This window comes from Ranitomeya imitator, chromosome 3 (assembly GCF_032444005.1).
Source record: "Ranitomeya imitator isolate aRanImi1 chromosome 3, aRanImi1.pri, whole genome shotgun sequence".
NCBI classification, from domain to species: Eukaryota; Metazoa; Chordata; class Amphibia; order Anura; family Dendrobatidae; genus Ranitomeya; species Ranitomeya imitator.
Window position 1 is genome coordinate 474,123,142 of NC_091284.1, and position 17,669 is coordinate 474,140,810.

The 17,669-nt window shown below is 45.5% G+C and overlaps 1 protein-coding gene across 4 annotated transcripts in view; it reads right to left on the reverse strand.

Moving 5' to 3' along the window:
• Window positions 1-17,669, reverse strand: part of CRACDL (CRACD like) — a 171,080-nt gene that overhangs the window by 57,838 nt on the left and 95,573 nt on the right. For all 4 annotated transcript variants that reach the window (XM_069757505.1, XM_069757506.1, XM_069757504.1 and 1 more), the window contains exon 2: window positions 15,967-16,029. In XM_069757505.1, the coding sequence (XP_069613606.1) occupies window positions 15,967-16,015 (49 nt within the window). In that variant the 5' untranslated portion in view covers window positions 16,016-16,029. The remainder of the gene's footprint in view (window positions 1-15,966; window positions 16,030-17,669) is intronic.

The following is a 17,669-nucleotide window of genomic DNA, read 5'->3' on the forward strand; positions in this document are numbered from 1 at the left end:
CATTTGCTTTCTATTAAGTCAATAACAAAACAGACTTTACTGGCAGGGCACAATATGGAAACCAGGCAGCGTAGCCTGATTATCAGGTGGGAAAGAAACTTAACAGTAACTGTAATTATTAGATATTAGTTGGAATAGTGATCATAGGGATAATTTCATTGCTTTATTTTTTCCAAGATGAATCATCAAGTCAACGTTCCAGGCATCGGCCTTTTTCAAGCATAAGCAAATTGGCATGCTGGCAGAAACTTTGCGTTGATGATGCATTTTGGATAAATAAAGGAATAAAATTAGCTCTAGCGCCTTAGAAAAAATTTGTCTCCAGATTTGCTGGTAACTTGGTGGGAAGTTACCCTAAAGAAGCATGGAGCCTGTGGAGCAGGCAAAGGGAATTACCATTACAGACACATTTCTAATAGTGATGTCATTATTTATTTTCTAAATATACTTCCCATGAATCATATGTATTAAAATACGGTGGTAAAAAAAAAAAGAAAAAAGAAATATAGCGCACTAGAGTAGCAATAGGTATGCCATGTTGATTTTGTTACATTACTGCAAAGGCCACATTTTATTATTGACACCAGACAACACCTGTATTGGTATATTAGACTCAATTCAGATCTGCGCTATGGCATCTATTGTTCACCAGGTATTAGTAGTGCCTAGATGACCCATATGGCCTATAAATGGGTCCATTTGGGATTTACATAGAAGTTTTCATTGTTTTAATAGCAAGAAACGGGTCATGCTGATTTTGAACATATGTAAAACACAGAGAGCATGCTTAGATCCGAAGACCAGACCCAACCGTTGGGTTTCCAAACCTGAGCTGACCACTTCATGGGAATATATGAAGCAGTTAGATCTGTCTTCTGATCCAAGCACAATCTATGGTTCACCAACGTGCGAAACTAACCTTATTCTTGTAGTCAAAAGTAACGGAAACTTCTATGGAACATCTGCTAGAAAGCCCCATCATAAATATGACCAGATCCTTACTGTAATGTATGACAGAAGTTACATATGACTAGAAAATTATAGAAGATAATATATTAACAACTTAACGCATTTCGCGTTTGCAGCTTTTTCAAAAGGGGGTCAGCTTTCAAAAGCTGCAAATGCGAAATGTGCGTCAAGGGACCACAGGGAGAGGTGTGGGAGCCGCCACCTATGATGGGTAAGCAGAATTTATTTACTGCAGCATGTGTGTCTGGTGTTTTTGACACTGTTTTTTTTACTTCTTTATCACCAGACATTTTGCAACTTATGCTGCTTACATTGGCTATCTACCTGGTCCTGCTTCCCTTGGTTACATTTTGTCTCCCACTCGCCCCCTAGCCTACCATCATGTCTCCTCCAAATTTTCCTCTATGTTTTGTAATGTTTGACTATGAATTTATATATGATAACTGAATAAAACTTATTTTATCTATTTTGTGGGATGTTGTATACTCCATTCTTTCGTTTGCGCTAAGGTTGCATTTACTGTAGAAGGAGAAAAATGCAGGAGTAGATTGTAAATTATTATGTGATCTGTTATTAGCAGAAGCAAATGATTGTTGACTGCTGAAAGACTAATAAAACTGACCTAACCTGAGAGATTCTCTGTACTGCAAAAAGGGCTAAAACATTAAAAAGATTTTACATAATGATGTCTTTAGAGGAACACTAAACAAAGAAAATACACAAAAAATAGATAAAAATATCTCAGAAATTTCTCTAAAGGTACCGTCACATTTAGCGACGCTGCAGCGATATAGACAACGATGCCGATCGCTGCAGCGTCGCTATTTAGGCCGCTGTGTGGTCGCTGGAGAGCTGTCACACAGACAGCTCTCCAGCGACCAACGATGCCAAAGTCCCCGGGTAACCAGGGTAAACATCGGGTTACTAAGCGCAGTGCTCTGCTTTACGGCCGGCCGGCGCTGACACAGTGCAGGGAAGCTGATGCCGGGGGACAGACACCGGAATGTAAGTATGTACTGTTTGTTTTTTTTAACTTTTACAATGGTAACCAGGGTAAACATCAGGTTACTAAGCGCGGCCATGCGCTTAGTAACCCGATGTTTACCCTGGTTACCAGTGAAGACATCGCTGGATCGGTGTCACACACGCCGATTCAGCGATGTCAGCGGGTGATCAGCGACCAAAAAAAAGGTCCTGATCATTCCCAGCGACCAACGATCTCCCAGCAGGGGCCTGATCATTGGTCGCTGTCATGCATAACGATTTAGTTAAAGAGATATCGTTGCTACGTCACAAAAAGCAACGATATCGTTGTCGAAATCATTATGTGTGAAGGTACCTTAATTCTTCTGAATTTTTTAAATCCGATTTTGTCTCATTACAATGGAAACTGGTTGGTAAACTATGCCACCTTGGATAATAAAAGGGGTTTTTAGTTGGCCAACTACCAAAAATGGAATCGATCACCAATAACACTTATGTTTGATGATCATGCAGAAAAGGCTGCAGACAAAAGACTTGCTCATACAACTGTATTTTTGGCTCACTGGATGCCTGTAAAAAAAAAATGGACCTCACTGGGACCAATGTTATTCAATGGGACAGTGCCGATGAGAAATTTTCTTTATGGACCGATTCCATGTTTTAAAAAAAAAATTGCAGCATCCACTAATTTCTTCTGTAAATCGGACGAGAGCACCTGATTTTTACGGATTCATTGCAATTCTTTAACATAGGAAACTGTAAATGGTCCTGTTAATTTATAGCTGCTGCCGTAAAAAAACAAAAACGAATTGCATATGGATTGTACATGGATGACAAGTGAGAAAATAAGTCCAAGTTTCCTGGCCTAACAGTGAGGACAACTGTATTTGTTGCTTAATTTAAACATGTCTAGATTTAGCATCCTTATACAAGAGATAAGGGCAATAAATGTAGACTACAAAAATTTGGTAAACTGAAAGACCCAAAAACTTATTATTATTCATCTAAAAGGTCGGAATAAGTCAGTGTAAATCCCTGTTCGGCAAGAAGGGCACTGCTCATACTTCATATACCTCACAACACTGCCTACATGATCCCTGTAATGTGGCATCAGCGCCTTCACAAATCTTTCTGAAAATTTGCCGTAATGGTTGCAACGCGTCAGAGTGACGTCAAGGCTTTTGCCCTCAGACCATTGCACCGAATTATCCACTTATCAGATAAGATAAATATTTGAGGAACTCACACAATAAATAGTATATGTCGCATTGAGGCCGGCACAGCGTATGAAAATACGGTCCGTATATTACGGCCGTAATACGCTGAAAAGTCCCCAAAATAGTGGTCCGTAGCTCCTCCGTAGGCAGGGTGTGTCACCGTTTTTTGCGCATGGCATCCTCCGTATGTAATCCGTATGGCAGCCGTACTGCGTGTTTTTATCGCAGGCTTGCAAAACCAACATACGGCTATAGAAGGGATCCATGTGTAAAAAAAAAAAAAAAACACACAGTTAGGGCCAGAAATATTTGGACAGTGACACAAGTTTTGTTATTTTAGCTGTTTACAAAAACATGTTCAGAAATACAATTATATATATAATATGGGCTGAAAGTGCACACTCCCAGCTGCAATATGATAGTTTCCACATCCAAATCGGAGAAAGGGTTTAGGAATCATAGCTCTGTAATGCATAGCGTCCTCTTTTTCAAGGGACCAAAAGTAATTGGACAATGGACTCTAAGGGCTGCAATTAACTCTGAAGGCGTCTCCCTCGTTAACCTGTAATCAATGAAGTAGTTAAAAGGTCAGGGGTGGATTCCAGGGGTGTGGTTTTGCATTTGGAAGCTGTTGCTGTGAGCAGACAACATGCGGTCAAAGGAACTCTCAATTGAGGTGAAGCAGAACATCCTGAGGCTGAAAAAAAAGAAAAAATCCATCAGAGAGATAGCAGACATGCTTGGAGTAGCAAAATCAACAGTTGGGTACATTCTGAGAAAAAAGGAATTGACTGGTGAGCTTGGGAACTCAAAAAGGCCTGGGCGTCCACGGATGACAACAGTGGTGGATGATCGCCGCATACTTAATTTGGTGAAGAAGAACCCGTTCACAACATCAACTGAAGTCCAGAACACTCTCAGTGAAGTAGGTGTATCTGTCTCTAAGTCAACAGTAAAGAGAAGACTCCATGACAGTAAATACAAAGGGTTCACATCTAGATGCAAACCATTCATCAATACCAAAAATAGACAGGCCAGAGTTAAATTTGCAGAAAAACACCTCAAGAAGCCAGCTCAGTTCTGGAAAAGTATTCTATGGATAGATGAGACAAAGATCAACCTGTACCAGAATGATGGGAAGAAAAAAGTTTGGAGAAGAAAGGGAACGGCACATGATCCAAGGCACACCACATCCTCTGTAAAACATGGTGGAGGCAACGTGATGGCATGGGCATGCATGGCTTTCAATGGCACTGGGTCACTTGTGTTTATTGATGACATAAGAGCAGACAAGAGTAGCCGGATGAATTCTGAAGTGTACCGGGATATACTTTCAGCCCAGATTCAGCCAAATGCTGCAAAGTTGATTGGACGGCGCTTCATAGTACAGATGGACAATGACCCCAAGCATACATCCAAAGCTACCCAGGAGTTCATGAGTGCCAAAAAGTGGAACATTCTGCAATGGCCAAGTCAATCTCCAGATCTAAACCCAATTGAGCATGCATTTCACTTGCTCAAATCCAGACTTAAGACGGAAAGACCCACAAACAAGCAAGACCTGAAGGCTGCGGCTGTAAAGGCCTGGCAAAGCATTAAGGAGGATACCCAGCGTTTGGTGATATCCATGGGTTCCAGACTTAAGGCAGTGATTGCCTCCAAAGGATTTGCAACAAAATATTGAAAATAAAAATATTTTGTTTGGGTTATGTTTATTTGTCCAATTACTTTTGACCTCCTAAAATGTGGAGTGTTTGTAAAGAAATGTGTACAATTCCTACATTTTCTATCAGATATTTTTGTTCAACCCTTCAAATTAAACGTTACAATCTGCACTTGAATTCTGTTGTAGAGGTTTCATTTCAAATCCAATGTGGTGGCTTGCAGAGCCCAACTCGCGAAAATTGTGTCACTGTCCAAATATTTCTGGCCCTAACTGTATATACTGTCTATATATATATATATATATATATATATATATGTCAGTAGACACATATATGTATATATATTATTACTTCATACAGCCGCGATATAGCAGAAAGCTGGTAATTCAATTACCGGCTTTTGCTTTCTCCTTCCTAAACCCGACATGATATGAGACCTGGTTTACATACAGTAAACCATCTCATATCACCATTTTTTTGCATAATCCACACTACTAATGTTAGTAGTGTGTCTATGCAAAATTTGGCCGTTCTAGCTCTTAAAATAAAGGGTTAAATGGCGGAAAAAATTGGCGTGGGCTCCCGCGCAATTTTCTCCGCCAGAGTAGTAAAGCCGGTGACTGAGGGCAGATATTAATAGCCTGGAGAGGGTCCATGGTTATTGGCCCCCCCCTGGCTAAAAACACCTGCCCCCAGCCACCCCAGAAAAGGCACATCTGGAAGATGCGCCTATTCTGGCACTTGGCCACTCTCTTCCCATTCCCGTGTAGTGGTGGGATATGGGGTAATGAAGGGTTAATGCCACCTTGCTATTGTAAGGTGACATTAAACCTAATTAATAATGGAGAGGCGTCAATTATGACACCTATCCATTATTAATCCAATTGAATGAAAGGGTTAAAAAAAACACACACACATTAGTAAAAATTATTTTAATGAAATAAAAACAAAGGTTGTTGTAATATTTTATTTAACGCCCAATCCAATCACTGAAACAAAAAAAAACATAATAAACCAACAATATACATACCTTCCGCAGATCTGTAAAGTCCAACGATGTAAATCCTTCTGAAGGGGTTAAAACATTTTGGAGCAAGGAGTTCCGCTAATGCAACGCTACTCCTCGCTGCAAAACCCCAGGGAATGAAGGTAAAGTAGGTCAATGACCTATATTTACCTGCATTTGCGGTGAGGCGCCCTCTGCTGGCTGTTCATAGATCGTGGGAACTTTCCTAGAAAGCCTGGGAGCAGAGGGCGCCTCACCGCAAATGCAGGTAAATATAGTGTGACGCCGGCCTTATGCTTTAAAAACAGAAATCCCCCTTAACTATAGGAGAAATGAACTAATATTATATTCATATTCTAATGCTATATAAACAATTCCATGATACTATTTGAAAAGATACCGGTAAGTGAAATTACTACAATTTAAGATACAACGATTGCTATAGACGGCTTCATACTTGTTTATTTTCAGTATTTCTCTGTTTTGTTGTAATTGTAATATATCTTCTAAATTAGAAGCCGTTATCTTGTCTACTATGTTACGAAGCAATCCAAATCTACCTCAGTAATTCATTTCACAATCCAGAAACGTTTTTTTTTTCTTTTTTTTTTATGTCACTATTATTCAGTAGAGTATACAACTATTGAGACCTTCTAAAATAGATATTAAATAGGTTGCCCACTACTCAAACAACCACTTCTAAATCTCTACATCATCCCCCCCAGTAAAATAATAATACCCACACTCACCTCCGGCGCCGTTCTAGTGCTGTCACTGACACTGTTATGTCACGCACTCCTTTGCGGTCAATCAGCGCTGGCTTCACCCTCGGACAGAATTGACATCCAGACAATGTGAAAGAGCAGCCTTAGGTCTCACGCCCTCTGGATCCCTAATTTTTCTGAAGGAGGGTTGATTAAAGCCAATTTTGATTGGCCACAGGTATCACGTGACCTTACAATGTGACGCAAGGCCCGGAGAACCAATGCCGAGAACGATGTTGGCACAGGACGTGAGTATGATGTGTTGTTATTTTATAAGGAGGAACATAGTGATTCAGAATGGGTAGTTCGAATAATGGACAACCCTTTTAGGATGCTTCTTAAAGGGAACCTGTCACCCCCAAAATGGAAGTGGAGCTAAGCCCACCGGCATCAGGGGCTTATCTACAGCATTCTGTAATGCTGTAGATAAGCCCCGATGTATCCTGAAAGATGAGAAAAAGAGGTTAGATTATACTCACCCAGGGGCGGTCCAGCTGCAGTCCGATGGGCGTCGCGGTCCGGTCCAGGGCCTCCCATCTTCTTACGATGACGTCCTCTTCTTGTCTTCACACTGCAGCTCCGGAGCAGGCGTACTTTGTCTGCCCTGTGGAGGGAGGCGCAAAGTACTGCAGTGCGCAGGTGCCGGGAAAGGTCAGAGAGGCCCGGCGCCTGCGCACTGCAGTACTTTGCTTGGCCCTCAACAGGGCAGATAAAGTACTCCCTGTGCCGCAGCCGCAGCGTGAAGACAAGAAGAGGACGGCATCGTATGAAGATAGGAAGCCCCAGTCCGGACCTCGACACCCATCGGACCGGACAGCCCCCCCAGGTGAGTGTAATCTAACCTCTTCTTCTCATCTTTCAGGATACATCGGGGGCTTATCAACAGCATTACAGAATGCTGTAGATAAGCCCCTGATGCCGGTGGGTTTAGCTCATCTTCCATTTTGGGGGTGACAGGTTCCCTTTAAAGAAGCACTGCCACTAAAATTTATTATTGATCAAATATGTATGTGCATGTAAAGTAGTGCGAGAATGTTAGTACACTCACCTACCACTGCTCTCTTCGGTGTCCAGTGCCGTTCTTCTGCTCTTCCCAATGACAGCACAGCAAACAAGACCTGCCAGCTCATTCTACACACTATGCGTGAGCCGGAATACGCTGTTATAATGAAAGCTTCAGAACGCGGCACCATAGGCTTATATTGTAAAAGTCACTTCCGGGTCAATCAGAGCGCAGTGTGACCCGGTGAGTGGTGATGTCATTCAAAAGAGCAGAAGAACGGCATCGGATACCGAAGAGAGCAGTGGTAGGAGAGAATATTAATTCCCTTACACTACATTACATCCCCATACACACATTTAAACAATATAAATAGTAAGTGGCAGTGCTTCTATAAACAGAAACTCTATAATATGCTGTAAGAGGGTGAACTGTAGTCCCACTGAGAGGGCACTAGGACCCTGTGGTTTTTGCCTGTTGCAGCAGAGGACAGACCGTGCAAAACTCCCGGAGACAATGTGTGCTGGGGGGTGGGGTCTAGTGTCTCGTGTGTAAAGTGAAACTAGGAAGTGAGAGCTGAGAGAGAAAAGGCGGGAAGCAAAGGCAGAAGCTGCTGTGAGATCTTAAAAAGAGACTGTGTGTGGATTTACTGCAAGTGTTTTTGGAGGAAAAGAAGCTTTTGAGAGACTTTTTGTTGCTAACGTTCCCCTGGAGAAGAGCTAACCTTTTGTTTAACTCTGTGAGAGACTGGTGTTGCTAACGTTTCCTGGAGAGGAGCTAACCCTTTATCTAAGAAAAGACTGAGACTTTACTAAGAACCCAGTACGAATTTGGAAGTCTGTGGATTCCCTGTGCATTGAGTGGAGGAACAAGTCTGGACAGACTGCTGATACAGAGACGGACGGATTGTCGTGGAAGCAATCCTAGGAGCTACAGAAGCAGAGACAACATCGTGAGACCACTAACTAAGTCCCCGGCGTTTGGGCTCGGCATCGGCCGACAAGACAAGAGGAGCTTGCTGTAACTTATTGGCGCCGAAGATATGGACTGGCTGCAGCCTGTGCGGATTCCTGCCTGAGAGGAAATCCATCTCAGGATACGGTACCATAGTTATAGATACCCGGGTATCTCTGCTCAGAGTGTTAAATTGTTACTTTAGAGGTGTATCTTATATTAGAGTTGTGTAAGTTATACTCAGTGTGCCGTTCCAGGGGCTCCCTTGATAACACTACATTCAATTTACACTTGTTCCTGTTTTTAGTTGCCTGTTAGGTAAATTTCTTACTAGTCTGTTGTAGTATACAGTTCTCAGGAGACCTTGGAGTGGCACAGTGATTTCAGCTGCTGCTGAGCTAGTGTATCTTTGGGGTGCATCTGCCTTAATATTCTTCATATTACCTTGATTATTTTGCCTTTGAGTAAATACCGTTGGAGATTTCTGCCTTGGTCTTGGTTTGTGACTCACTGGATCTTATTCGGTGCTCTGGTCATTACATTTTTGGCGTAGTCGGCAGGATCCAGTGTTTGTCATGGACGAGGGCGAGGGTGGAAATGACCCCGCTGTATCCGCATCCTTCTCGGGGGTTGGGGTTCCCCTGGCAGCCGCGGCGACTCCAGGAGGGTATGTGCCTGTAGGAGCTTTACTTCAGCACATGCCGAAATACGATGGGCGCAATATGGCGTTGCAAGATTGGGCTGAGAGAATCCGGAGTATTCTGCGCATGTGTAATTTGACCCCCGCGTTACGCGCAGAGCTGGCATTAAATGCACTGGAGGGTGATATTAGGCGTATGGTGATGGTGCGCCCAGAATCAGAGAGGGATACATTAGAAAAGATTTTGGAACTGTTAGAGGGGAGTTTGGGGGGCCGAGCGCGTGTGGCCCAGCTTCAGTCCCTATTCTTTAATCGTCCCCAGAGAGAGTGTGAGTCCCTGATGCAGTACTCTAATATTTTGCAAGAGATGTTGAATGAGATGCAGCGACTAGACCCGGGGGCCATGGGGGCGTTCCGGGAGGTAGACCGCTTGCTCCGGGACCAATTCATCACCGGTTTAGCCAATAGACTTCTCCGGGACAAACTGTTGGAAATGGCCCGGGTTGCACCAGAGTTATCTTTCTGGCAGATTTACCGAGCTGCAGTGGAAAGGGAAGAGAAATCAGCCTATGTTCCCGAGGGGTCAGTGAACAGTGCCCAGCTGAAGGAAGGTGGGTCATCAGGGTCGGGGGGAGAGGGGCTGGTAAGCGTGGTACAAACTTTGCGTGCTGAGGTGAAGGAGTTGAAGCTGAAATTGTCTCAACTGACAGTTGATCCCGCCTCTACCCCCTCACGGGAACCTCCTGCCCCACCCCCTGGAACGGTGACCCCGCAAATGGCCAGGTCGTCCTATCAGAATGAGTCAAGCCCTCGCCCACGAGGAACAATCACCTGCTGGAAGTGTGGCCGCCAGGGACACATCTCGCGTTACTGCCGGGCGCTTACAGCCCCAGAAACCCCGTCGCCAGCTTTAAACTTCCGGCCGCTGCCATGAGAGGGCAAGCAGCAGCGGCCCCACCCACACAAAGCCCTCGACGGAATGAACAAGATTTGTTTGCATGTAGTCCAGTGATAGAAGCAGAGTTTGAAGGGCGGAAGATGAGGTGCTTGGTTGACACGGGATCCGAATGTACTATAATGCCTCTAGAAGTATATGAGAGATACTTCAGTCGACTAGTGATTCCAGAGGATGGCCGAGTGATACGACTGACCGCCGCAAATAATGGTCAATTGTCAGTCAAAGGGATCGTGTGGATGCAACTAAAAATGTTTGGTCAAGAGCTGGGGCAGAAAGGGGTAGTACTGGTGGATCACCCCCCTAGAAGAGTGATGGAAGTGACGCTCGGAATGAACGTGCTGCGAGATTTGAATCACCAGATGTATGCCAGTGAAGGACCCCGATACTGGGCCCGTGCGACAAGACACCGACCCACACAGAGAATTCTACACCGTCTAGTGCTGAGTTGCGACTTGTTGAAAAGTGCGGTCCCAGGTGGCCGGGTCCGAGTGACTTCGAGGGCCCCGATCCTGCTGGGACCCAGACAAGAGGAACTCTTAATGCTGCCTGTGGGAGCTGCACAGAGATTGAATGGGCTTGAAGTGCTACTTGAGCCTGCCCGAGAGGGTTCCTCATTTGTCAAGGTACATGTGGCCCGGTCTTTGGCGATTGTGAAGAATGGACGAGTGCCGGTCCGATGCATCAATGTTTTAGATGAAGCTGTTGCAATTCCCGCTGGGACCATACTGGCTGAACTGTTCGTGCCGGCAGAGAAGGTGCCGGAAAATGCAGGGTTCGAATTGCGACCAGACCAACAGTCATCCTGGACATTCGCGGTCGAGGTAGGCCAGACTGAACCTCCTACGGAGAAATGGAATGTTCATGTGATCATGGAGCAGATGGGAGTGGATCGGGAGAAGCTGACCCCTGTGCAGTTGGAGCAGTTGGAGAGAGTTTTGTGGGAACATCAAGAGACCTTTTCCCGACATGGAGAGGACTTCGGGTGTACCCAGACGATTGAGCATGAGATTCCAACGGGGGATACTCCACCCATTAGAGAAAGATATCGTCAAATTCCTCCGGCGCTCTATCAAGAGGTGAAGAGCATGGTGGCCAGTATGCTGGACAACCAAGTGATCCGAGAGAGCCGGAGTCCCTGGGCGGCCCCTGTAGTCTTGGTCCGCAAGAAGGATGGGACACTCCGATTTTGTGTGGACTATCGGAAATTGAATGCCCACACCGTACGGAACGCATATCCTTTACCCCGTATTGAAGAATCCCTGTCGGCCCTGGGTCGGGCCAAGTATTTCTCAATGTTGGATTTGGCAAGCGGGTACTGGCAGGTCCCAATGGCTGAAAAAGATCGGCCAAGACGGCATTTGTCTTGCCAATGGGGCTCTTTGAGTTCAACCGGATGCGCTTTGGCCTCGCTACCGCCCCGGGAACCTTCCAACGCCTGATGGAACATTGCTTGGGTGATCTAAATTTTGAATCAGTCCTGATATATCTAGACGACATTGTGGTGTTCGGAACCTCATTTGAAGATCATCTGGAGAAGCTGCGTCAAGTTCTCCGGCGGCTCAAGAGCTACGGCCTGAAAATAAAGCCAAAAAAATGTCAACTGTTACGAAACCAGATTGAATATTTGGGGCATCTGGTGACCCCGGACGGGGTACTACCTTTAGCCAGTAAGATTAAGGCGGTACAAGAGTGGCCACCTCCTTGTGACCTGCGAGAAGTGCGGGCCTTCCTGGGCCTAGCAGGATACTATCGGCGGTTTGTGCCTAAATTCTCACAAGTGGTGAGTCCCTTGAATGAACTTTTGAGAGGGACAGCGCTGGGTCCTCGAAATCGCCCCATTCCATGGGGGCCCCTACAGAAAAAGGCATTTGATGGAGTGAAAACCGCCCTAACGAGTGCCCCATTGCTGGCCTACGCCTGGTTTGACACCCCTTTTTTTGTTGTATACCGATGGTAGTCTTCATGGGTTGGGGGCAGTACTAGCACAGGTGCAGGACGGCCGAGAACGAGTGATTTCTTATGGCAGCAGATCTTTAAGAGACTCAAAGCGAAATCCGGCTAACTACAGCTCATTCCGGCTGGAATTGCTGGCCCTGGTGTGGGCAATGACAGAACGCTTCGCCGAGTATCTAACAGGAGCTGAGGTGCTAGTCATGACAGATAACAACCCGCTAGCTCACTTAGAGAATGCAAAACTGGGGGCGTTGGAGCAGCGGTGGGTCGCCAGACTGGCCAAGTTCAATTACCGCATTAAATTTCGCTCTGGTCGAGAGAACGGCAATGCAGATGCATTGTCAAGAGTGCCCCTTGGGTCATCCGGGGAAGATGTTGACGAACAACTTGAGGATACTGAAACTCCAGCTTTGGGGCAAACACCTATCTTCCAAAGTGTGGTACACAAGTGGGGTGGCCACCGGGATGCCCTGTGTCCTGGGTAAAACACCCTCAGATTGGACAAGAGTCCAGGATGAGTGTCCGGACGTTGCACTTGTGCGCCGTTGGGTACAAAACAAGGCCTGGCCCAGTGCAGAGGACAAGGCTCAGTTGTCCATGGAAGGAATGAAACTCCTTCGACAATGGGATAAATTGAGTGTGGAACAAGGTCTTTTGTATCGTAAGGTGTACCTGCCATCGGAGCTGCAGCATCGGTACCAACTGATAATTCCTGTGGGGATGGGGCCAGTGGTCCCTCGTGAGGCGCATGAGAAGGGGGCCCATTTTGGAAGTGAAAAGACACTTCAGTGGTTGCAGCGAGTCCTCTACTGCCCTGAGTTGGGAGGGATGGTGGCCGACGCGTGTCGGCAGTGCCGAATTTGTGGGCTCAACAAAAGCCCTGAGCAGCGGGCTCCCACACAGTCTATTAAGATTTCAGCTCCACTGGAACTACTCATGATTGACTACGTGTTGATAGGGTACTCTACGTCAGGGTACTCCTATTGCCTGGTGATGACAGATCACTTTACCAAGTATGCTGTAGCGGTGCCGACAAGAGATCAGACGGCCAAGTCGGCGGCTGAGGCAGTGTGCCGACATTTCTTCCAAGTGTTCGGGTGTCCGCAGAGAATACATTCAGATCAAGGGGCCTGCTTTCAGGGGACGCTGATGAAAGAGTTGCACCAGCTCTATGGTATCGAGCAGTCGAGAACAACGCCTTACCACCCTCAGGGTAACGGGGCGTGTGAGCGTTTTAATCGGACCCTGTTGCAAATGTTGAGGTCCTTAGAGAGTCAGCAACAGACATGCTGGCCTGAGTATCTCCCCGAATTGATTTGGGCTTACAATAACAGGGTGCACAGTACTACTGGTTACTCACCCCACATGTTGATGTTTGGTAGACCTGGCCGAGACATTGAGGATTTGAACATGCCAGATCCCTCCTCCACCCCCCTTCGGACTGCATCCGAGTGTGTACGAGAGCATCGGCGGCGGTTGAGGGTGGTGCATCAGGTGGTGGGCGACCGCCTTCGCCAGGTGGTCCATAAGGACACGCGACCTGTACAAACAGAGCTGTTCTCTCCGGGAGACAGAGTGTTGGTGAGGACAAAACGACGGTCAGGAAAGCTGAGTGACCGATGGGAGGCGATACCGTATCTGATAAAAAAAACAGGTGAAACCTGAGATTCCAGTGTACGAGGTCGAACCGGTGGGGACAGGGGGGCCAACCTGTAATTTGCATCGTAACATGTTACAGCGGTGCTGGTTTGAAGATTCGGCGCCTACCCCCCTAGAGCCAGAGGCCATGTTTCAAGGGGCGGAAGCTCTGAATGATCTTGAGTTTGATGGTGTGCTTACTCCTGCGCCTGCTTATTTGCCCCCTGTGACCGATCTGGCCTCGGGTGATGAGAATGTTGGGGATATGGAGGATGTTGTTGACCGCAACTGCTTGGTCCTGACGCTGTATCACAGGACATCGAGCCGCAGGAGGAGACAACTCCACTTACGCCCACTAACACGACCACGGAAGAGACTCTAGCTCCCTCTAAGGTCGCACCTGTTGATGTAGGACTCAGGAGAACTACACGATCTACGGCAGGAATACCGCCTCAGTGATATGCTCAAGATGAATTTGAGTGGGAAGGTATGTCGAGGACGCCAACCTCTAGTGGGGTGGCATGTAAGAGGGTGAACTGTAGTCCCACTGAGAGGGCACTAGGACCCTGTGGTTTTTGCCTGTTGCAGCAGAGGACAGACCGTGCAAAACTCCCGGAGACAATGTGTGCTGGGGGGTGGGGTCTAGTGTCTCGTGTGTAAAGTGAAACTAGGAAGTGAGAGCTGAGAGAGAAAAGGCGGGAAGCAAAGGCAGAAGCTGCTGTGAGATCTTAAAAAGAGACTGTGTGTGGATTTACTGCAAGTGTTTTTGGAGGAAAAGAAGCTTTTGAGAGACTTTTTGTTGCTAACGTTCCCCTGGAGAAGAGCTAACCTTTTGTTTAACTCTGTGAGAGACTGGTGTTGCTAACGTTTCCTGGAGAGGAGCTAACCCTTTATCTAAGAAAAGACTGAGACTTTACTAAGAACCCAGTACGAATTTGGAAGTCTGTGGATTCCCTGTGCATTGAGTGGAGGAACAAGTCTGGACAGACTGCTGATACAGAGACAGACGGATTGTCGTGGAAGCATTCCTAGGAGCTACAGAAGCAGAGACAACATCGTGAGACCACTAACTAAGTCCCCGGCGTTTGGGCTCGGCATCGGCCGACAAGACAAGAGGAGCTTGCTGTAACTTATTGGTGCTGAAGATATGGACTGGCTGCAGCCTGTGCGGATTCCTGCCTGAGAGGAAATCCATCTCAGGATACGGTACCATAGTTATAGATACCCGGGTATCTCTGCTCAGTGTTAAATTGTTACTTTAGAGATGTATCTTATATTAGAGTTGTGTAAGTTATACTCAGTGTGCCGTTCCAGGGGCTCCCTTGATAACACTACATTCAATTTACACTTGTTCCTGTTTTTAGTTGCCTGTTAGGTAAATTTCTTACTAGTCTGTTGTAGTATACAGTTCTCAGGAGACCTTGGAGTGGCACAGTGATTTCAGCTGCTGCTGAGCTAGTGTATCTTTGGGGTGCATCTGCCTTAATATTCTCCATATTACCTTGATTATTTTGCCTTTGAGTAAATACCGTTGGAGATTTCTGCCTTGGTCTTGGTTTGTGACTCACTGGATCTTATTCGGACCTCTGGTCATTACAATGCTGTGATGGAATATTAGAACACAACCGAATATAGTATAGAGGGAATACTTCTAACATATTAGGACTATGGCATAATGAAGTTCATAATTAAATGAAGATAGAAATAAAAAAGTAACATTACGTAGAAAAAATGCAGAACACCTGATATTAGCAGTTCTTTTCATCTGTGTTAATTAAAAAAAATATGTGATATCAGTATTTAACAAAGTTTATAAATGTATTTATCAGCTACTGGCATCCCATAATGTAGATGCATACTGCCACCTAGTGTTCATATAAGAGTAATATTTTAATTTGCTAAGCATGAGCTTCTGCACAGAACCAAGTGCGTGACAATACAAGCTAAATAACGGAGATGTCAACAAATCTCACGTTGCTGTAAATTTCTGTACAGAAATTGATCAGCTGTGCGGAACTGAAAATCCGTTGCATGTTAATTCTTTGTGCGGAATTCAACATGGATTTTACCCTTTGCAATGGAAAGGGTGCAGGCTCGGGCAAATCTTCTGCAAAAACCATTGCAAGGCCACACTGCAGAAAAATCCGCACAAAAAATCTCAACATTTGAAGTTACCCTAGAGGAACGCAAAAAATGCAGATTACATTATTTCGACATACCCGCGTTATCATCTACAAGGCTCTCCCCTTCTTTCACTTTTGGCTCCATCCCGAATAGGTGACCTAGAAATGAGAAAAAAAAATGTGAAAAAACTGCATTTCTTTGACACAATTCTTTTTTCTTCAGGGAGCATTCTGACCAGCAGAGTGTAAAACACAAAATGAAACGTAATGAAAACATTTTCTGAATATATGTCATATGTTTCAAATTGGAAAATCAATACAAAAATGGCAAATGGCCCATGGCCGAACATGTTTTTTTTATGTTTTATGTAAATGAAGCAGTATTCTTCAACATTATATGGTCCCGCCATCTTAAATAACGGTACTTGTCTAAAGCTGCAGGAACTGGTTACCAGTCAGCAACTGTATATGTACAGATGCAAAGTGTTACTGAGTACACGAAGTGTGTGTGAGGGGGAAAAATAAGAAAAAAGGGAGGGACAACTGAAAAGTTAGATCAATGAAGTGATAGGCTTGTGTTTTTAACACCCACTTAAAATTGTGGACACTAGAAATTATCCTGATTGTCCAGGGTAGTGCATTCCAGAGAATTGGAGATTATGGAGGATGTTAAGGTACTGTTACACTAAACGACTTACCAACGATCACGACCAGCGATACGACCTGGCCGTGATCGTTGGTAAGTCGTTGTGTGGTCGCTGGGGAGCTGTCACACAGACATCTCTCTCCAGCGACCAACGATCAGGGGAACGACTTCGGCATCGTTGAAACTATCTTCAACAATGCCAAAGTCCCCGGGTAACCAGGGTAAATATCGGGTTACTAAGCGCAGGGCCGCGCTTAGTAACCCGATATTTACCCTGGTTACCGTTGTAAAAGTAAAAAAAAAAAATAATAGTACATACTCACATTCCGATGTCTGTCACGTCCCCCGGCGTCAGCTTCCCGCACTGACTGTGTCAGCGCCGGCCGTAAAGCAGAGCACAGCGGTGACGTCACCGCTGTGCTCTGCTTTATGGCCGGCCGGCGCTGACAGTCAGTGCAGGGAAGCTGACTCCGCAGGACGTGACAGACATCGGAATGTAAGTATGTACTGTTTTTTGTTTTTTTTTACTTTTACAATGGTAACCAGGGTAAATATCGGGTTACTAAGTGCGGCCCTGCGCTTAGTAACCCGATGTTTACCCTGGTTACCAGTGAACACATCGCTGGATCGGCGTCACACACGCCGATCCAGCGATGACAGCGGGTGATCAGCGACCAAAAAATGGTCCTGATCATTCCCCAGCGACCAAAGATCTCCCAGCAGGGGCCTGATCGTTGGTCGCTGTCACACATAACGATTTCATTAACGATATCGTTGCTACGTCACAAAAAGCGTGACGTTGCAACGATATCGTTAACGAAATCGTTATGTGTGAAGGTACCTGTAGTCTTAGGTCATTAGCAGAACGGAAATTATGGGTAGAGTAGTAGATAGAGATGAGGGAGGAAATATACGACGGTGCAGAACTAGGGAGAGCTTTGTGGGTGAGAGTGATAAGTTTATATTGTAGTCTGTAGTGAATGGGCAACCTATGTGACAACACAATGAAGAGGCACCGGAGTTGAAAATGGCCAGAAATATGAGCCTGGCTGCTGCACTAATGATAGATTGGAGAGGAGAGTTTAGTAAGAAGAAAACTGATTAGTAGTGTGTTGTACTAATCAAGATGAGAACAAATCAGTGTTAAGAAGAC